Source organism: Ascoidea rubescens (genome assembly GCF_001661345.1).
Source record: "Ascoidea rubescens DSM 1968 unplaced genomic scaffold ASCRUscaffold_23, whole genome shotgun sequence".
NCBI lineage: Eukaryota > Fungi > Ascomycota > Saccharomycetes > Ascoideales > Ascoideaceae > Ascoidea > Ascoidea rubescens.
Genome location: NW_017962935.1, coordinates 6,361 through 28,433, shown reverse-complemented (window position 1 = coordinate 28,433; position 22,073 = coordinate 6,361). Strand labels below are relative to the sequence as shown.

At 32.4% G+C, this 22,073-nt stretch overlaps 7 protein-coding genes and 3 non-coding genes across 10 annotated transcripts; 5 read left to right on the top strand and 5 right to left on the bottom strand.

The window, feature by feature from the left end:
• Nucleotides 1-111: 111 nt before the first annotated feature.
• On the bottom strand, nucleotides 112-2,649 carry ASCRUDRAFT_78247 (ANTH-domain-containing protein). Its single transcript, XM_020194183.1, has one exon. It carries the CDS (start codon nucleotides 2,422-2,424, stop codon nucleotides 304-306), a length of 2,121 nt encoding a protein of 706 aa, XP_020044249.1. The 5' UTR covers nucleotides 2,425-2,649; the 3' UTR covers nucleotides 112-303.
• Nucleotides 2,649-5,500, bottom strand: TFG1 (transcription factor IIF subunit TFG1). Its single transcript, XM_020194182.1, has one exon. It carries the CDS (start codon nucleotides 5,422-5,424, stop codon nucleotides 2,836-2,838), a length of 2,589 nt encoding a protein of 862 aa, XP_020044248.1. The 5' UTR covers nucleotides 5,425-5,500; the 3' UTR covers nucleotides 2,649-2,835.
• A 107-nt stretch (nucleotides 5,501-5,607) lies between these two features.
• ASCRUDRAFT_t172 lies at nucleotides 5,608-5,680 on the bottom strand. Its single transcript has one exon. It is a non-coding gene; the product is annotated as a tRNA-Phe (tRNA).
• A 1,128-nt stretch (nucleotides 5,681-6,808) lies between these two features.
• SPO75 (Spo75p) lies at nucleotides 6,809-12,744 on the bottom strand (the record flags this gene model as incomplete). The annotated part of the gene is made up of 3 exons (XM_020189919.1): nucleotides 6,809-6,867; nucleotides 10,386-12,236; nucleotides 12,336-12,744. Coding segments are annotated over 3 exons (2,319 nt in total), but the record flags the coding sequence as incomplete, so codon positions are not given.
• On the top strand, nucleotides 7,270-7,342 carry ASCRUDRAFT_t175. The gene has a single exon. It is a non-coding gene; the product is annotated as a tRNA-Ala (tRNA).
• On the top strand, nucleotides 8,779-8,850 carry ASCRUDRAFT_t176. The gene has a single exon. It is a non-coding gene; the product is annotated as a tRNA-Asp (tRNA).
• Nucleotides 12,745-15,189: 2,445 nt separating the features above from the next.
• On the bottom strand, nucleotides 15,190-17,373 carry ASCRUDRAFT_18798 (subtilisin-like protein; the record flags this gene model as incomplete). Its single annotated transcript, XM_020189559.1, has 1 exon — nucleotides 15,190-17,373. A coding segment is annotated over one exon (2,184 nt), but the record flags the coding sequence as incomplete, so codon positions are not given.
• Nucleotides 17,374-18,074: 701 nt separating this feature from the next.
• On the top strand, nucleotides 18,075-18,715 carry ASCRUDRAFT_130565 (uncharacterized protein). Its single transcript, XM_020189023.1, has one exon. It carries the CDS (start codon nucleotides 18,296-18,298, stop codon nucleotides 18,614-18,616), a length of 321 nt encoding a protein of 106 aa, XP_020044245.1. The 5' UTR covers nucleotides 18,075-18,295; the 3' UTR covers nucleotides 18,617-18,715.
• A 698-nt stretch (nucleotides 18,716-19,413) lies between these two features.
• On the top strand, nucleotides 19,414-20,020 carry ASCRUDRAFT_130552 (uncharacterized protein). Its single transcript, XM_020189022.1, has one exon. The coding sequence runs from the start codon at nucleotides 19,620-19,622 to the stop codon at nucleotides 19,938-19,940; it is 321 nt and encodes a 106-aa protein (XP_020044244.1). The 5' UTR covers nucleotides 19,414-19,619; the 3' UTR covers nucleotides 19,941-20,020.
• Nucleotides 20,021-21,422: 1,402 nt separating this feature from the next.
• ASCRUDRAFT_40106 (C2H2-type zinc finger protein) lies at nucleotides 21,423-22,073 on the top strand (the record flags this gene model as incomplete). The annotated part of the gene is made up of 1 exon (XM_020190995.1): nucleotides 21,423-22,073. A coding segment is annotated over one exon (651 nt), but the record flags the coding sequence as incomplete, so codon positions are not given.

Sequence of the window (22,073 nt, the reverse complement as noted above, 5' to 3'; positions counted from 1 at the left end):
TAAAAACGAGGGCGCTTCCGGGATTTACGGGTGTCCGTATTTTCCAAAGAATCACCGAAATACTTCCGATAGCTGCCGTTCAAACACAATCAGGAAATAATCAAGTTAGAAATATAAAACTCGAAGTACATAAAGTCAAAAAGGAATGTTTAAAACAAGATAAATGATATATAGATAGTATACAAAAAATTCAAAAGACTAGAAAACAGTTGTTTATTTTAAAGAAATAAAAAAATTTTAAAAAATAATTATAGAGAAAAAAGCAGCAAGACAAAAGAGAAAAAAAAGAGAATATTACTAATGTTATATCAAACTGGGGACATTGTTATTATACACAGCTGTTTGTTGAAATTGTTGCGAGTGCAAGGGTTGTTGCTGCATTTCAAGGGGTTGGAAACTCATGAGATTGTTATTCAGCATTGTATTACCAATACTTGCAACTTGTGGTTGTATTTGTATTTGTGTTTGCTGTTGTTGTTGTTGCTGCTGTTGCATATACTGAATCATATTTCCTGTCCTCTGAGTTTTAATATAATCAATTTGTGCTTGCTGTCTAGTTTGATCAAAAACAGGTACTGTATTTAAATTCTCCAATCCCCCAAATGTAAACTGTGGAGTTAGCTTAATATTATTATTGAAAAAATTGGTACTAGATTGGGCCCCAGTGTTAATATCATCAAAAGGAGTTGAGATACCACTTAAGCTTGAAATACCATTATTAGAATTTAAATCATTATTAGGTTTCTCGCCGTTAAAAGAACTGAATGGATTAGTTCCTGTGATTTGAGAAATCAAAACTTTGTTGCTATTATTTTCAATTGGTTTATATTTGTCACTATCACTACTATTGCTAAAAGAAGCAAAGGGATTAGTTTTTGATCGTTTTACAGTGTTATTAGTAGGTTGCAGATTGCTATTTTCAATGCTGTCTAATGAGAAAGGATTCCCGGTTTTATGCTTGGGTAAACCATCTTGATTAATAGTTTTATCCAAATTCAGTTCGCTACTTTTTGCTGTCAAAACACTGCCAGTTAAATTTGATAAAGACTGTTGATTAGCAAATTGATTGTTTATTGAGTTTTGCATTTGTTGCATTTGTTGCATTTGTAATGACGCTGGATTTGAAAAAGGGGCTTGAGAAATTTGGTTTAAGCTTTGAGATGGGTTTATCCCTGGAAGTGGAGTTGAATTTATAAAAGGATTACCAGTTTGAATTGGCAAAATAGGTAATTGTTGAAATTGTTGTATTGGAAATTGAACGGGAACCAATATCTGCAGGTTTTGATTTAAGTTATGATTTTGACCTTGCAAAGCTAAAGCCCAAGGATTATAACCTGTTTGTTGAACTATTAATTCATTGGTATCATTCTCATTGGTAGATTTAATTTTATCATTAACGTTAACATCTTTAGAGACGGAATTTGAATTTAATTTTGAAGAGTCTTTTTTTATCCATGTTTTTTCATTTTTTTTAGAATTAGTTTGATTATTGTAATTATCATTATTTTTGTTTTTATCTCTTTGCTTATTTTCCTTTTCCAACAAGTATTGTCTTCTATTAATTTCAAAATCTTTATCATTTAAATAGTCTTCTAGGGAATTTGCTAGTGCAGTTGGTGCATGTCTAATAGTAGGTACGTGTAGTTTAGTTAGGTTTTCTAGATGTTTAGCAATTCTTAAATAAGACACTACATCATTTGTTTGATTTACAAAAATTTTGTAAATTTTCAAAGCTCTTTTAGCATTATTAAAATTCATTTCAAAATAATGTTCCAATAGATTGATAACCCCTTCGTTTAATGATTGATATAAAGATAATAAGTCGTTGACTAATAATTTGAAAGAAGTCAATAATATTTCATTTGAAGATATTTCAAACTCTTTGAAAGTGCACTTTAATAAAGAATCAATTTGTTTTTCAACGCTTTCAACTTCACTTAATATGCCCTTTTCAATTGATAAATTTCTTAACCTACCACCTACATTGGGATTATTATGTAAAGTGTTGTTATTTAGTCGCTCATCCCGAACATAATCTATTCTTGTTAGCTGGAATTGTTTTGACCTTGTTATTAAATAGTTTGAATATTTTCTCAAATTTTTAACATTATAATCATTATTACCAGTGATATATTGATTGTTATACTCATTAATTTGATAAACTTTAAATATTTTGATATTTTTGCTCAAGAAGTTTAAAGTTTTATTTAATTCACCTTCTCGAATCATTATATGTAATACAATCAAGCTTTTAAAGACGATTGGCCAGGAAGAATCCTGCAATCTGATAGATAAAATCCTTAAAACAGTTCTGAAATCCTCATTATTAGAAGTTGATAGTAAAATTGGCTCGATGTACTTTGGTTTCGGAGCAGCAATTTTGATTTTTGTTGCTCCCTTGACGATTTTTTCGTAGGTGGTCATTTTAAGATAAAAGCTGAGCAAAGACAACAGAGGCTATTGAAGAAACAAAAAATGTGTGAGAAGGGTGTGTTGGTTTAAAACGATAAAATAGTAAGAAATAGAAAGAAAGATGTAGCAGGAGGATTTGGAAAGATGATTTGCTTACGCATTCGATGGCTGATGGAGGAAAAGGGGTTGGAAACACGCCGGAGCGGATCCGGAGCGGATCCGGCAGGCCTCTCCAGCCAGCCACTGCCCGGGCTTAACTACCACGCAACACAGGCAGCACAGGCAGCAGAAGAACGGGCAGCAGAAGAACAGACAACAGAAGAACAGGCATAGTGTGTATTCAATATGTATGGTATGGAACATGCAGAGTGCAGCATGCGCAGCAAAAGGGTGCCTCTACAAAGTTGTTCTCGACGTTGAGGCTCATTTGATGCAAAGTTTCCCATTTTTTTTCGCAATGTGGTTCTTCATGAAGTCAGTGAGTATTTCTCTGTTCTTCGTCTCGTTTTCACCGTTAAGATATGGCTTGAGTCTTTTGGCAAACTCCAGCACTGTTGGATTGTCCTTGACAAATCTGATGATAAAGTCTTTGTCTATTTGCCCGTTAAAATCAGCATCTGGCGAAGGAGAAACTGAGGGTGTGTGTGAATTGTTCTCTCCTTTGATTTTTTTAACCCCAGTACTGCTTTGACGTGCTTGGTCTTTTCCCATGGTGTTTTTATCAAGCATCATGCTGGAGGATCTTTTCTTGGATTTGTTACTTGGATTATTATCGTCATTTTTAGGCTGATAAACAACACTTGAGATTGGCCTTGATAAGTTCCATTCACCCTTCGGAAACTCCTTTAAAAGATTAATGGAATATGATGTGAATTTAACAGTAACTATACTATTTAATTTATTATAATTATTTAAATTAATTTTTTTGACATATAACCTTGGAATTAAATCTTCTTTATGGTTTTTCTTAGAAAAGCCGTTATCAAATTTATTGTTACTATTTTTATCAGTATTATTATTATTATTATTGTTATTGTTATTATTATTATTATCATCATCATTATTATTATTTTTGTTGTTATTATTATTGTTATCTTGAAACTCTTCGTCGTCTTCATCATCCTCATAATCAGATGAAGATAAATAAGGATTTTCTTCATCATCGCTCTCATAATTGATTCCCCCAATGCTTGTTTTCATTAAAGTTCTTCTAATTTTCTCACCATCCTTATTAAATTTCTTAAACCCCGTATTGACTTTGATTTCTCCAGTAATTAAATCAATTTCATTATTGATGGACTTGTTGTTGTTTCTATTAAGACCACTATTGTAATTACTATCATCCGAGTCATTATCTGCTAATCCTTGAAAGGTGTTGGCATTTCTCATTTCTCTTTCAATTCTTTTCCTTGCTTCTTTTTCTTCCTCATCATCACCTTCCATTATTGGCGCTTCCTCATCATCTGCAAACTCTTCCTCATAATCTAATTCATCATTATCATAATCTCTGTTTACCGATCTAAATCGATTTCCATAATCATCATCATCATCATCATCGTCAAATCTATCAGTCGTAATAACTGTTTTTAATTTACTTTTATTCGAAGCAAGTAATGATTCATTATTTGAAATCATATGATTTGAATTATTCGAGCTATTAATACCAGAATTGTTGTTATACATATTGTTATACAATATTCTTGTAGATACTCTTTTATTAATATTTAAGTTTTTAAAGTCTTCTTCATTTCTTAAATCATTTACTGTCCATTTTTGGTTAATCAATTCTTTGCTTTTCTTCAATTTTTCTAATTGTAGCTCAGCCTCTTCTAAAGTTAAAATAGGATATAAATTTTTTTGATTGAATTTATAAACTTTGGAAACTGGCAATATTTTAAAACCTGGCAAGTTTGGGTCACTATTATCAAGGAAAAATAAAAACAAGTTTTTCGAAATTGAGGAACCAGCTTCATAATTTCCCACAAAGGTATGTTTTCCATCATAATCTTCCATGACCCAGGGATAATACTCTTCATAATGCAACTTTCTTTGATCTTCTGGGAAAATTTTTACTTCTTTAAATTTTTTTTTGGCTCTTTTTTTAATAGCAGGATTAAATTCATTTACATTCTTAGAGTTAGTTTCATTCAATGTTTCATTTAATGTTTCATTGTTCATACTAATCCCATCACTACTTTGGTTTGTAAAATCTAACTTTTTATCAGAAATTTTATTTCTATGCTCACTTTCACTATGGTTGTTAACCAAATGATTATTTCTAATAATTTCATCCTTATTGTTATCAATTACATTATTATTATTATTATCATTATTATCATTATTATCATTATCATTATTATTCTTATCAATATCATTTAAATCTTTGTTGTTATTATCATTATCATCATTTGAGATTTTGTTATTATTTTTATTCATTTCATCAATTTCCTTTCTAGATAATTGAAATTGCAAATTATTAGGGTCTTTTCTATTCAATCTTATTGGCTTTAAAAAATCACTCATTGGATCAATTTTATTCTTTGAATTAAATTTCATTAAATTAAATTTTAAATCGTTGATTTCATTTTTATTAGCAAATTTCAAATTAAAATAATTGTAGTTCTTTTTACTATTGTCTTCAATTTTTATTTTACTCAAAGTATTGGTCACTTTTTTTGCATTATCGTTGACAATGATTGAATTGGCAGCTGGAATAACTTTTGAACTTTGTTCATTTTTGAATTTCGGCCTGGTTTTTATATGTGATCGATTGAAACTTTTATTTCTTAAAGATGAAGAAGATATCAAAAAACTCGGTAATTTCTTTTTGAGCATATGATGCGCTTGCTTTATACCATTGTGATTACCTTCATTAGCATTAAAACCATATGATGAGTTGATGTTATCTGATTTAACAGTATTACGGTTAACTGAAAGTTCACTTTTATTAATATGTTTGCTATTGTTATTATCAGTAGAAAAGTTATTAGAACTATTGAAGTTATTGTTCATGTTAAAACAAGTGAAAATAAGAAACAAATTACAACAATAAATATAAAGAATCCTTTTCAATCAAACAGGATCAAAATGTTGTATTTAATTTTGAATGGAATAAACAAACTAAAACAATTACTTCTTTTCTCAATTAAAAATGTAAAAAACATTCACGTGAATAATTATGAAACCCCAAAAAAGTGCGGTTTCTGTGGATCGAACACAGGACCTTCAGATCTTCAGTCTGACGCTCTCCCGACTGAGCTAAAACCGCCTAATGGCTTTATGATTATTTTCAGCAGTACCAGTACTGCTACTTTTACTGATTTTGCTTACAGTAATAATACACACAGTTTGAGATTAATTCCTCTTTTTAAACATACAATTTTATACGTTTCTGAAAATATGAATATGTGCTTTTTATCTTCGTTTTCTTTGGTTTTGCCCCTCTCGAAATAAACGTCCAGTGTTTTTCTTTACAGTTTGTAAAACAGAACATTTTTTAATATAACCATCTTTGAGTTTGTAGTCATATGATATCTTATATAATCACATCAATGCATGTTGCACGAGGTGTGGCCGGAAAACACAATCCGAACTCGGACGTTTATGAAGCCATTATGGTCCGTTGTCCCAAACCAAATACACAAGACTTAACCACTTATGAAACGAAAATTGCGTTTCAGCAAAAAACATTTAACTCACAAACACCTTGATGAAGATTGCAATCCAAATAATATAAATATGATCACTAAATAGCTAAGTAGAAATAAAATAAAACAAGAGAGGAAAAGGAGAGAGAAGTCTACTAAGTCATGAGCACTAGAAGAAATCTCTACCCTTCCTTCGACGACTGTCAAGCTGACAGCATTCATGTCAAGAACACTGAAAGTGATAAAGAAGAGGAACTTGATAGTTCACCAAAGGCTTCCAAAATTAACGAATTAAATCAGAGTTGAGTTAATTGAATCGAATGTTGCATCCGGATTTGAACGACTAGAACGAATGCTTGAAAGTGTTAGCTCGTAACGAACGGACGGATACCGGTTATTCAAGGTCACAACAACAGGTTTGAGAGCTAACTACAATACATCACAATAAAACAGAGTAGCCCTAAGCAATAAGCCCTTCCTCTGAATAATATTATTAGTAGATCAATAAAAAAAACACTTTTCCGTCTCACGGAAACGGTGCGGATATGAGGATTCTGTTTTTGAGATAACTTATTTTACGAGTTCCTGTCCGTTTAAAATAACAAAATGCTAATTGCTAATGTAAAAACAGTCTGTACATGTCACTAGCATTTTGTCAATTTCAACGGACAGACACTATTAGTGAAGAGCATTTAAAATTGCTCTCAATGGTATTGTAATAAATAAAATTTTCAGCAACTCGAGTGGAATAAAACTAACTTCAATTTGTTGTGAGCCTCCCGGATGTCTACATTCGATCCCTTGGTATCTGTCACCGGTCTGCTCCCGTGACGCTCTGTGATCTAACCCAGTTCCCTATAAAAGGGGCTGGCGATCTCTTCTACGTTCTTCTTTCTTATATACTTCTTTACCTTAATATATTATCATGGATTCGCTACAACACAATTTTAAATTACAAATTGTTATTTTTTCTTCCCATTTATAAAAATCGCATCGTTTCCGTGAGACGGAAAAGTGCTCTTTTGAAAAGCGAAGAAATGGTCTTTTTATTGCTCTAGCACCAGCAGTAGTAACACTAGTAGTAATAATATTCTGTGGCCGAAAACCAGTCATATGGGGCTTGTAAACCTATATAGTAACTAAAAACACATTTTTATCCTCTGAAATGTAATCTATAAATAATTTTAATAATTGTAGTTAATTATAGTTTGGGCGTGTAGCGCAGTTGGTAGCGCGCTTGCCTTGCAAGCAAGAGGTCTTGGGTTCGATTCCCAACTCGTCCATTTTTATATTATTTTAATTATATACTTATATTTTGAACGTTGCTAGGTTTTTTCTTCAACCGGTCTCTCCAATCACACAAATTTCCGGATGATGATGCTTCCGAACTCAGCGAGGTCGGGATGCTGGCTCACCAAATCAAAGAGCCTAGAGTTCCTCAAATTCATCTGGATGCACAACACAAAGCTCGCCACTTTTATGTCGAGAACACCCACTGGCCCATCTTGCTCTTTGCTTGCAATGTGCTCGCTCAACCTCTTCACCAAGAACTTCATGTTCCTGAAACGCTCCTCCATTTCCTCCTCCACCTTGCTGCTGCTGTTTTTGCTGCTCTGCTGGTCTCTGTCCTGTCTTCCTCCATCGCCATCGTAGTTGTAGCCACTTTTCCAGCAGCTGCTCCACCACTTGGTGCTAAATTGCCCCAAATACCCCACAATATTGGGATTTCTGAGGTGGAACTCGTTCCTCCTCACTAGCTGGGGTATTATCTGCAAAACCCTTATTCTCTCAAATACATCATATCCACATGCCCCATCTTTATCCTCCCTTTTCTCGCTACTGTTACTGCTCTTCTCAGCCAACTTGCCAATGCTAATCCCCCTGCCACTCTCATCCTCATCGTCATTACCATCATCCAAATACAACTCGCCCAACTTTTCTCTGCATCGCTTGTCTGTCAACAATGCAATCATGTAGTTGTCGTACATTATCTTATCAACCAATCGCACCATTAACGCTTCCTTCTTGTCTCCAATTTTGCTCAATACCAACCGGTTAATTTCATTATATCTCTCCATCTTTCTTATCCATTCCAGCTTCTCATCATTTCCAACCCGCTCATATTCAATCAACATTGGCAAATTCATATCTTTGGAACCATGGTAAGGAATATTCTCAATACTATTTTTCCATCCAAATTCAGCCTCGTCTACCTCATCTACTCTGGGGATCTTTAACTGGTTCTTCATACACAAAACCATTTGTAATGACAATGACAACGGATCAGAGCAAATTACATACTTCTCATTATCCAATTTGACCTCCTTTAAATTATACGTGCACATTGTAAAACAGCGGATTGAGTCTTCCTGTACATTCCCAGTTCTGCTCTTACCTTCACTATTCTGCTGTTTGCTTTCTGTTCTTGACGAAAAATAAAACACTTTGTGCTTTCTATCTTCATTGACAGTTTGATTATCCTGGTAAACAACCAATGGAAACTTTTGAAACAAGTTTCTGACCGCTAATGGAACAACCGAAATCATAATGGCAAACAAGCTTCACCTCTAGATCTCTTTCTTTTATTTGTTCAGCGATTTCTCACATTCATTTCGATTGAAAAAATATAAATTGTAATAAAAAAAAAGATGCAAAAATAAAAAAAAAATACTAATAAAAATAATAAATAAATAAGACTGATTCCTGATATTACACCAGATCCGTGATAGTTTAGTGGCTAGAATTACCGCTTGTCGCGTGGTAGACCGGGGTTCAATTCCCCGTCGCGGAGTGTATCTTTTTTTATTGTGAATTATGTATTCTCAACCATCATCTCTTTATGTCCATAACTTCTCCATTGCTGGTGCTGATCATCGAGAATCCTTTCTTTTGTAATTGTCTGACCCTTCTGGAATCAATTCGAAAATCTCTTTTGCAAGCATCTAATATAATGGAACTCTTGGGACTATAAATTTTAATCCCAGGGAACCAACGAGTGAACATATCCACAACCAGATCAGGTTTGTCAACTGGATAACACATCAAGAACAAGTCTACACTAACATTGGATAACATTCTCAATCTCTCATGCAAATAATCAAAAAATAGCTAGAAGGCCCAATTGAAATCAACAGAGAAAATATTCATACCTCCAAGCTGATCTATTTTATATATCAACCAATGAGTGAATATTCAATTGCAATACTTTGTATAATTTTGATTTTATAATCCAAACAACAGAGCATATTATAACTAGATTAAAAGACATGAAATGCAGTTAAAGGTGCTTAAAGTTAATCTGGTCGTTAATATGGTATTGCAATATATCGATTGGAATCTTGGAGTCTGAATCGTCAGTGATATATATATATATATCAAAATACAACATGGCCTGAAATCTATTTGACACCTTGCTATTTTCTAGGTTTCCTTATTGATTCTTCCTAACTTAAAAATTGTTTTTCCAATTAGTTTTCATAATTGAAAAAATTTAAAATCTGTCTTCTTTGGAATCAGCATAGTTACCTGATTTGTTTTTGTTTATAGACTTCTAAATATTTTCTAAGGTTTTTTGATTTTTGAATCCAACCCCATTTAAATACACAAAAATATTTTTGATCAAATTGTTTGAAGGAATTATTTTTTGAGCTTTGTTAATGAACTCTTGATTGGTAAGCTTATTATAAACTTTATTTTTTTCTTCTTGAACTTTTGGAATCTTTGCAACAGTTATCTTTATATACTCTACGTTTATGTTTACCATTATTAGAATCATTCAATAGCTCTTTCGAGTGTGTGGAAACTGACGAAAAGCAATGAAATAATGAATCTCGGATTATAAGATGCAGAGAGTAATAATAAGTAAGATTCCAATTAAAGTTAAGCTACAAAGACATGGCAACAAAGCATTATAATCTATTGAAAATCTTTAATAGGACTTGGGATTTGAAGTTCAGTTTATTCATTTATAGAACAGAAAAGATTAAGATGGAACGAAATAATAGCTCCAAAGTAGGGCTTTAGAAGAAATTAGGGTAAACGATAAAAATAATTGGAATTTGAACCTGAAACCGCAGCACAAATTCAGGTTACAAAAATAACAAAGCTCCAGAATAACCAAAAATCAATTATTGATTTATGAAATTCTCTTTTGACGAAAAAATCCAAAGAAATGAAAATTCATTGCAAAACTAAGTCTCATGCGATTCAATGATTGGAATTTCAAGGTTTTTTTCACCAATCAATCAATACTCTGACATAATGTATTTGTAATTTTAATTTTTTTAATTTTATTTATTTTTAGATATTCATTTAGTTGTATTTCACATCCTTCAAAAGAAGTTTTCAAATCTCTTTTTTCATAAAATTCTATTTCCTCCACAAACAAATCCAACATATCCTTTGGAAGCCATAATGTGTCCTCAGTTTTTCTCCAAAATGATGGATGTAAAAACGTATAATCGAAGTTGTTAATTCCAAAACACCCCATTTCATTGATAGCTGGATTTGTATTTCTGCTCACTGTTTCATAACTTTCTACTTCTTCTAAACCAATTGAATAAATATTTTTTCTGTAATAATCATTAATATAACATTCAATATATATGCTTATTCCCAAAACGCATATCATCACAATGCCCTGTTTAAGACAGACATTTTTACCACTAGTATTTTTTATTACAAAAAATAATCCGCTTAGCGTTATTTCTAGAAAAAAGATACCAGAATTTAACTGCAATAATCCATTTGGATACAACTTGCCATTTGTCTCACTTCTTTTTTTGCCCAGCTGGTGGCCACTATATTTATATTTTAAATTGTATTTAACTGATACAATTATGACACCAAATATAATTGCACAGAATATTGATATAATGGGATTGATGACCGAAAATGTAATACCAATTACACCAAACAATGAAAAAATAGGATATATAGATCCCCAATCATAATCACAGCCTAAAATCAACTGTTTTTCAAGCATTGCTCTAGGTGTTAAAGTGCATTTCAATTGAAAGTTGCAAAATAAAAATAATTTTTGAATTATCATATAAGGCTGTAATAATGAGCCACTAAAAAACGACAATCCTTTTAAAATCAAAAAATTTAAAAAAAAATTGGAAGCTTTAGATAAATCACTAGAGACGATCATTAACAACGATATTGGATTGTTAATTAAACTGATTACCAAATTAAATAAACCAATTGATAAAGCAACAATTAAAAATATATTGATGAAAAAAAACAAAAATAACCAATATTGTATGTCAATCTGAATTTCTGAACCAGTTGGAATTCCCTTTGCAAAGCTTAACGAGTAGAAAATACTTGGAATTAATTCCGATAGAAAGCTTAAGAATAATGCTGGCAAAAAATTTGAAACTAACTGCTTGAAAAATAAAGGAAAACTATTTAAAAACTCTAAAAACGGTAATAATGTCGTGAGATATGGCAATTGGCTCAAAAAACTAATAAAGATAATGGGTATGATCCAAAATATAATTAAACAGATAGTTAAAGCATTAAATACAAAATATCTTGCAAGTTTGATCCAACCATTATCAATAGAAATATTTTCCCAAATAATATCATGAGGATCAATTTCAATCACCTTTGAATTGCAAGCATTCCAATTGTTGCTAATTAATAGCTGATTTAGGAGATAAGGAGAAATTGGATTATAAAATTCGACAAGTACTTTATTAGTTTTTATTATTTTTTGATCATTTGATTTGCCATTTTGAAACAAGTTGATAAATTTTAGTCTTTCGTTTATTAAGATTTTATTTACTTTGTGATATTTTTGAATTAATTTATCAATTTTATTAAATTCATGGTTAATAAAAGAATTTGCTGATGTATCATGATTAGGTTGAATATTGATTATTTGAGTATTATGTTGGGTATTTTTGATATTATTTGTGCTATTGTTTTTATTTAATCTAATAAAATCACGAATTAGTTTAGTATTTTGTTGTTCTATTTGGTTCAATATTTTTTTAGATTCTTGGTAAAAAGCATTTACTTTTTCAAAATCATAAATAAACCAAACATTTTTAATTCCACCAGGCAATAAATTTATTGATTTAAACAACTGATTATTGAAGACGTCAAGATTCAAATATTCTTTAGGGAAATTGTCAATCATTATTACATTAACTGACTTGAATTTTGGTTCTATGTAATCCGAATTGTTGAATTGGGTTTGAATTTGAGTTTGATTTAAATTTGAATTGTGATTCATAATCCCAGAGGATTTATTAGGATTCTCATGACTATATTTGGTGTTTTTTTGAAGTAAATAGTTTGTTCTTATTCTAAAATAATGATTTAATTCGCCAAATAATAGATAATAGTAATAACAGATTGAGATTATGGCCATAACTAAATGAGCTGTAAGTCGATTGTAGTAAACAGGAGAAATATTCAAAAGAGTCAACTGATTCAAAAAATTTGTGCTGGTACCATTGAAATTATCAAGACGATTTTTATCATAGTTATCATAAGCATTATCGTGATGTGAGTAATAATTGATGGGAACGAGTATGGAGACATTTAGTATAGATAATCCAAGAAACAAAAGAACTAAAAATTTCAAAAACCTAAGAAAAAAATACGAGTCTAATCCATAAACCAAGTAGTCATCCAGCTTGTGTTTAAAGCAAGGCATTACCCATCCCAAAAAATGATTTTGATAAGGATCATTTATTTTGTCATTGTCATTGTCATTGTCATTGTCATTGTAATTGTCATTGTCATTGTCATTGTCATTGCCATTGTAGTTGGTTTGTTCTTCGATCAAGTCATTGTTGTTGTAGATGGAGCTGAATTTGAGGCGAATGTAGGAGAACAACAGTAACTGAAATAAACATAGCAGCAGCGATAGTGAAATGGAGGAGTAGAAGGAATTGAGAGAGTAGTTGTCTGAAGAAACTAAACTGGAGAACTCTGTGCTGCTATTGAGACTGCTGTTGATGCTGTCTCTTATCAGCTTGGTATGAAGGTTTGGGCCAACGTTGTGCATTTCAAAGGTTCAGCGTTAAAACCTCCATCAAATACCCCAGCACCAAACTGTCCAGCGCTACCTTTATATATCGACGCTTACTTTTGTGCTCCAGGTGGCAATTGGCACAGACAGCCAGGAAGAGACGTGCTTTATCCACAAGAAGAGTTGGTTTGCATATTAGTGTAAGTTGTTTATTAGCTCTATATAAACAAATGCTTTCTAAAATAGTACCAAGCTGGCAAAGAAAATGAGCTGCAATTTTGCAAAAACAAAAACCCGGCCAAAAGAAAAAAATAAGTATAATACCGAAATTATGAAAATTATGACAATTAAATGAATTATGTGAATTAGGGAAATTGTGTGAATTGTGTGAAATACGTGAGATTAAAAACATAAACCTTTATAGTTGAAAAAATGTCCTATTGTTTTCAAAGCCAAAAAAAAAGGTTAAATAGAAATGTTTATATTATTGGAGGATATAAATTATTTTAGAAATTAGGTTAATGTAGCTGTACTATTACTATACGAAAATGTATAGCTTGTTAAGGAAAACTCATCATCATTGGTGCTAATCGTCAAAGTTTTAGTATCTTCAGATAAGCATGTCTGAATGTTGGTTAAGTGCGCTGAAGAAACACTTGTATAAATACTTGTGTATTCTATTACTTTCAAATCTGAGCAAATTGGTGTACCACAGACTGTGGTTGTTAAAACAATACTTGGAGATATTTCTTTTTCATTGCTATGTTCTGAAGCTACTGATTTGGTTGATGGATATGTGGGAACAACTTTTGAAGACTCCGATGTACTTGTAATTGGATCGGTTATGTAAATCGAACTAACGTGAAATTTGGTAAAAACTTTTGTTGTGACATAGGTGTAACAATAAGTTGATGGTAAAATCTTTGTTGAAGTATCGTCACATTCTTCACATGCAGATGTTATGAATTCTGTATATGTAACAGTTTCAGTAATTATAGATGTGCTTTCAGTTGAAAATACGGTTTCAGTTAGCTCGAGATATTCACTGATAATATTGCTGCTTTTCAAGTTTAGATTTTTATCATCGTTTTTCATTGTAATAGAAGTTTTACTGGAAGTTTCACTAGAAGTTTCCTGAGGAGTTTCGGGGACACCTGAGCTTATTTTGAGTGTTTGAAGTATCCAAGGTTCTAAAGTTTTGGATTCAACTTCAGGAGTTATTGTTTCTGTTTGTAGACTTTGAGAGAAAACTGATTTACTTGGAATTTGTGATACAGTGCTTTGGATCAAAGTATCTGAACCATCGGTATTATATAATAAAGTGTTCAGACTTTCTCCAAAAACAGTTGATAATTTATTTGAGCTTTTGGAGATAGTTGCAACTAAACTGTTATTTATATTTGATGTTGAACTTGAAGAACTATTTTGCAGTGTCTGCTTTTGATCGATAATCTTTGAAGTTTGAGGTATATATGATTCAGTTTTCAAAGTTTTATAAAAAGTAGTTTCATGTGCTTTATCTTTTGTTTTAAATGAACTTGTTGTACTATCAAAGTTTTCAATTTGGTGCTCATGAATTTTTTTTGTGCTTTTTGTAAATGACTCATATACTTCTTTTGGTATTGGACTTGATGTGATTGTGGTTGTGAATTGATTTATTGAGGTTTCTATTAGCTTTGATGTTTGAAAAGTTTCAATTTTAGTACTTGTGAGATAGGTGTCTCTGGGAACCTCATATGAAGAAACGCTGATAACTAAGCTTTCCGAAACTGTTGGAATTATTGTATCTGACAATTGATACATTTTTGTGGTTATAATAGTTGAAGCTTCATTTTGGGAGGATGATGGTTCATCATCATGAGCTATTGGAGTAAATTGGGTATTATAATTATTTTCAAAACTAGTAATTTCGGATTTTATAGTTGCTGTCTTTGAGTCAAATGAGATTTGAGAAGATGAAGAAAAAACTTTATAATTAGTTTCAATTGGATTAATGACTATTTTAGTTTCACAAGGGGTAGTATAGGATACAGTTACAGTGGTATCATATTCTGTTTTTTGTAATGTTTTTGTGACTGTTTTTTCAGGTATAATTGTTGAAGTTAGAGTATCATCATAAATATTAATAAAACTACCGGCACATAAGAATAGATCCCAGTCATTGATATTGTCTTGGTTACCAAAAGCCTTTAAAGATCTTAGCAAAATTTGATATTTACCAGCTGGGAAATTTGGAATATTATTTAAACCTGAAACATCACCGTAAACAAAATCATTAAATCTAGAAGGACTTGACTGTGAAAAAATGGAATAGTTACTTAAGCCATCAAAAAGTTCTAAAGATGATATCCATTTGGGGTTATCACTTGGAGGATATGTGAAATCTTGTAAAGTGTAATCATTTGAAACTAAATCGAAAGCAAATTTTGGAGATCCATAGAGAATTCTATAGTATATTGAAAAAGTGTCACGATTTTGGATGTCAAAGATACGGTCATTTTCAGATAAATCAATTAAAGTGCCATTATTATCTGCAATACAATAAGCTTCTAGGCCAGACCAATCATTGGTTGAAAGTTCAACGCCCATATAAGGAATTTTTAAGATTTCATCATTGGAGCCTGTAATGACGATTTTTCCGGAAAATAAATAGCCATCGGAAAATGAATAAGTTATTGGAGGAGATATATCGACAGTAATGTCAGTTAATTCGCCCGGTTTTAAAGTAAAGCAAGTTTTTGAATAGTTAATTATTGCCTGTGAGTAATCGTAGTCAGGAAAATAAGATGATGGAATCCAATTTTCATCTCTTGCTTTAACAGTTGCAGCGCTTTCATGAGAAACAAGATAGGTAACATCTTCACAACCACCATTGTAAATTGTAATGATATGATTTGAGATTCTATGATCTGTATCATTAAGCACTAATAGGGGGTCAGATAAAATACTTGTAGAATAATCTACAAAATTAATGGCATTAACTAAGCCTGAACCTTGTTGATTTAAAGGAGCATTTAAATTTGAATCAGATTTACCAAATTCATTAAAAAGAGATAAAGTTGAGGCAGTTGATATCAATTTATTTCTGATTGTTTGTGGCGATGAATTTGGATATAGTGATTTATAAAGAGCAATGACACCAGTGATGTATGGGGCAGATAAAGAAGTTCCATTTCTTGATTCTAAATTATAAAGGTTTTGACCAAATATGTCAGCACCAGGAGCTGAAATAATTGGATAAAAATCATTTTGAAAAGTCGGACCCCAGGAGGAGAAAGAACTCATTTTACCAGCACCGAGAGATTGTAGAGGGAAGGGAGTCATTTTATCAGAAGAAGATAATTTTAGAGAGATTGAATTGCCTAGAGACAATTGTTTTTGAATCCAAGAATTGACTGAGTCATGAAAAGTTATAACATTGGAGGAGGAAGGTAGAGAAAAAGGGTTTTGAGAGAAATTATAATATTGAGGGTTTTGAGAGGATAAGAAAATGAATTTATCTTGCAAGTTGTTTAGATTGCAATTAATGTTGTTGGGATCAAGAGAGAGATCATTTAAATTTGAAAAAATAAAGGAATTTTGAAAAGAAAATTGATTAAGATTTAAATTACAAATATTTTGGGAAGAATAATAAATTGGGAAGGTACCAGATAAATTTAGTTGGGTATCATTTTTGGAGAAATAGTTAAAATCCAAGACTTGATTATTTGAGGAGATTAATTTAGCAGGCCATGATATGTATTGAATTGGATTAGTTGAGCCAACAGAGATAATATCCTTATTTGAAGCGAAAGCAGTGGAATAGAAATTACCTAGATCACCGGAATTACCGGCAGATAAGACGATGGGAATAGATTGAGCTATATTTGATGCTAATAAAGAGATTGGACTATCAGAAAAGCCATCATAAGAACCCAAAGATAAAGAGATTATGTCAGGATTATCATTAGCTGCATCAGTGAGAGCTTTGATGATAGTTTGAGTTGAAGCTTGATTATTGCAATCGGATACTTTGTAGACTCTTAGTTTTGCATTGGGAGCTACACCGACAAAGTCTTTTGTTTGGCCAGCAATGACACTGGATATAAATGTTCCATGGCCTTCACAATCGATTGGGTCATTTGGATCAAGAGCGCCTTCAACGTAGTTACGACCAAATTCCACTTTGAAGCCTGGGCCGATCCCACCACCAAGAGAAGGCAAGTTGTAGTTGATACCAGTGTCGATGATGGCGATGGTGATATTCTGACCAGTGATGCCACGTTGGTGAAGTACATCTACACCAGTTAGCTTGTGGGGATTGTAGCTTTGTTGATTTAATAGAGATTGATAATTGTTAATGTGGTGATCATCATCATCATCATCAATGGAAGCAAATGAATGGTTTTGAATTGTCCAAACTTTTGATATATCTTGTAAGGCTTCTAAAATAGATACGTAGTCTTCGTCAGCATCAGAAGAGATTTTAATAGCAGCAGCGGATAAGTAATTAGAGGATAAGTCATCTATTTGAGCAGAAATATTTAGAGCATTAAGAGAAGATATGAGAGTAGCTATTAGGGTTGCATTTGAAGTAGCTCTCTTTTTTTTAGTGGATGAAGACGAAGAGCCTAATTGGACTAAGAACAAACCTTTAACTGAGGTAGTTTTGAATGGAGTAGAGCTGGTCAAGTCAGTTTGAGATCTTTCATATATACTCCGGCCAGTGGCAGCTTGAGAGTTTTGTTGAGATGCTTGAATGAAAAGAGATATGGAAAGAAGAAAGACTAGGAGAGAACTCTGATTGAAGAAATTAAAAAATAACATTAGTGAAATATGAGGAAGCGAGAGAAAATGAGATGATTAAACTAATGAAATCAATGAAACGAAAGGGAAACAAAAATAGTGAAGGAAGAAAAAATAAATAAAAAAAGGATTACACTAGGAAAAACCAAAGAAACCAAAAAAGATAAGATATATAAAGAGAGAGGATTTCGCGAGTCGAAAAAAGCTCAAAAGACGAAAAAGTATAAGAGAAAGCAGAGATCAAATAAACAAAATATAAAGAGATTAACGAAATAAATGATCAAAAAATGAAGCAGCGAATGATGTTGGCACATACAAAAAGAGAGAGGAATCTATTTAAAACACCGCCATCCAGCTAGCGCTTCTTAATATAGGAATTGAGGAGGTTTAAGTGGTCTCTTAGCAGTATGTTCTTAATATAGATGGGCCCAGAGATCTTGTACCGTGCAGGGTCGACGTTGCTATGGTTTGCACTTCGGTGCACAGCCCAGAGCCCGGCTGGGGCGGAAAGCCACAGGGCTGCCAGGAGGCAGCCCAAAACAACAGGGGCTTCTGTGTGGCCTACTGTGTGTCGCTTTGGAATTTAGTTTCTGGCATCACTCAAGTAGCGCTGGCGCATGTGTTTCACGTGCAAACTTGGTGTTTTTACAGGGACGACTGCTGCGACATTCTGTGCATGTGCAAGTTTACTTTTTCGGCTACAGAAGAAACCAAATATGAATTCAGACCACAGACAAATCTCAGAGGACCGCCGAGACTTTCATTTGCCGAACTGCATTTTTAGTGTCATTAAACAAATATTTACAGAGAGCGTGCTTGAAATCCCGATCAGGTGGGTTTTAAATAAATATTTCATGCAAGCAGTTTGTAATCGTTCCCAATTGGCTGATGAGAGATAAATGTCAGATTTCCCTATACTTCACATCCAACATCATGTCACAAGTTACTTTATACCTTTTTCTTTTTCCTTCAACTTTTATTTTATAATACCAAATCATTGGACTTAATATCTACTGTAGACTTGACAATGGTCAACCCAAAAACGATGAAGATCAAGGGTTTAAATAGGTGATATTTATAGCTAACACAAGATCGTTCTTCCCACATCTAAATGGACGTTAATGTCTACTAGAAAAGTGCTTTTATTCTTACTTTTTAAAACAAGCAAAGGCGCAGAAAAAAAAACCATCAGCAGGAGTCCCGTGCATATTTGAAACCAGCAATGTGCATATGGTTACATAAGCATTTTATGCACGTGATTCAGAATTTTGCTTGTGGTTGCGCGGGCTTGGTGCACAAGCTGCGGTCGCCGAGACGAGCGGGGCCGCCGGGAGGTTGGCGCTTTACAGCCCTGGCTAGGCCCTACAGCTTGGCAGATCGGCCCGAGCGCGCAGATTAGTATGCATAACGCTCGGGCCGGATCCGGCTGAGGCCCAGCCCATGTCTCGGGGGAAAAAGACCGGTGGGCAACGCGTGCGACATCGAGCGAGCACAGCTCGATGTGAGGAACAGAAGCTATTGTGTTCTTATGAAAGCTAAATTGATAGAAACGTTTTTATCAAAAATTCTAAAACCTAATTGCTCAACAATGATAATTAATATTATTCTCAGAGCTTCTCTTTCCAGTGTATCCTGTTAGTCTGTAACCTTATCACTGACTATTTCCATCAAAAAACTGCCTTCAGACACTTTCTATCACTCCTTCACTATTTCGACGTGAGTGTGTTAGTTGTGCTTATTTAGACTTAGTGCATTGCACCCAGACCAGGTCTTGGTTGTGTGCTTGGATGATTCTCTGCCTCTTTTGTCGTTGTTTCTGCTGCTTCTTCTCTCCATTCTTTTTGATTTTTGCTGCTGTTTTTGCTGTTTCCACTGCTACTGCTGCTTCTGATATCTGTGCTTCTTCTTCTACTGCTTCTGCTATTTTTTCTGCTTCTTCTTCTTCTTCTTTTCTCTCTTTCACTGTTTCCCCAGCCGAGCAATGCCACTGCACGCCAATCTGCGGCTGTTTTCGAAACTGGGACGTTTCGCGCCCAACCTTGCGCACCGCCGCTATTGTAGGCAAAGCTTTCTGCCTTTTTGCTCTTTTCTCGCTTTTTCTCTCATGATTTCGCCCTCTTTTTCATTTTCTGATTTTCGGAATCGGGACATTCTTCCCTTTTCTTTTCTACCTCCTACCACTCTCTACTCTTTCATACTAATTGTTGTTTTTTTACTTTTAATTATATCATAATATTATATTACTATTGTTTTTACATTCAACCTTTTTAATAAAAAAAAACGTAAATCAAACCGTTATGTCTATTTAGATTTTCAATTTCAATCTAATTCTTTCTATACAAACTCTCTTTTCCTCATTTACTTTTATAAATATCATAATGTATCCTAATTTAATCTTCTTGAATTTTATCTTTTTATCAATTCATAAAACTCCCTTTCCATTTCTCTTGAAAGAAAAAAGAAATTAAAAGAATAAAAACTAAAAATTAAATTCCTTTTTCTAATTATTATTCTTTAAAACCTAATAATCATCATTCAATAAAATCTTATTTCTTTAATCTTCTTCATTATTCTTCCATATCCATTAATTATTAATGAGTCAAAATCATCCTTCAATTTCGAACTTGCAATTTCATTTCAACAATTTAGATAATCTAGATAATTTCTTTCTTTCTGATAATTTAAATACCATCAATAACATCAACAAAAATAACAACGATATCATTAAAGATTCCACTAATATCCTGAATATCTATCCTCTCCGTACTATGCTGAAAAATACAAAAAAAAATAGTAAAAGTAAAAATAAAAATAAATTCAAATCATCTTCTCCAATATCTAACTCACTGCTGTCAGATAATCAACTATCCAATAACAGCAACATCAATAACAGCAACATCAATAACAGCAACATCAATAACAATAACAATAACTTAATTAATCCAATTTTCTTCATCAATCAAAATAATATTAAAAGCCAAAATCCTTCTCTAAATTATCCTTTAAACCAACTCTTATCTCCACAATTAACAAGCAATACTCCCTTTAATAATAATAATATCATCAACAATCATCAACTTCAAAATTTAAATCTATCAAATTATAATTATAGCTATAATTATAACTATGATTCTAATAATCAATTGATATTTAATCATAATAGCCCTAACAGCCCTAACAATCCTAACAACCCTAATAATAACAAAAAGTATCCATTTATTTTACCAAATTTGCCAAATACAAATAAAAATAATCTTTTAAATGAAAATTCAATTAACGGCAGTAATCTTATCGATACCAACAGCAATGTCATTAAAAACATCAATAAAAATAACCAAATTAATTTCAACAACCAAATTGTCGGAAATGTATTTGATAATTATAACAACAAAATCCCAATCACTCAATCTGCTGTCTCAAAAGCTTATGACATCGCTGAAGATACTGCTGCTAGAAACTCAGGTTTGCCAAACCGTCGTAGAAAAAGAGTCTTTCACAATGATTATAACCTTGATTTTAATGAAAACGATCATACAATTATTAATGATAATACTGAAATCAATAATCAGGAAATTACAATCACCATCAATAACAACAATAATAATACCTTCACTTGTGATAAATGCCAAAAATCTTTCAGTAGAGCTTATAATTTAAAAAGTCATCAAAAGACTCATTCAAATGAAAAACCCTTCCCATGTAAAATTTGTGGTAGGCCTTTTGCAAGACAACATGATAGAAAAAGACATGAATTCTTACACCAAGGTATTAGAAATTATAAATGTGGGGGTTATTTAAAGGATAATGTAACCAAATGGGGTTGCGGTAGAAAATTCGCAAGAAGCGATGCACTTGGTAGGCATTTCAGAACTGAAACTGGTTGGTTATGTATCAGACCATTATTAATAGAATCAAAACAACAAGAAGATTATTTGAAAAGACAATATCAACTCAATTTAAATAATCATCAAATCCAAAATATTAATATGATTAATAATAACAATAATAACAATTTAAATTCAAATTTACTTCCAAACTTAAATACTTTTGACAACCAGCAATCAACTTCTGCAACTGGCTCAAATTTAAATCCTAATTTATTTAATAATATGAATAATAGTATCATGAACAACCTCTATTCAGGTATCAACTTTAATGAATTTGATGATCCAAATTCCACAAACGAAATGGTTATCACTGATCTATTGAAAAAAGCATCTGATTTTGAAGAGTCTTCATAA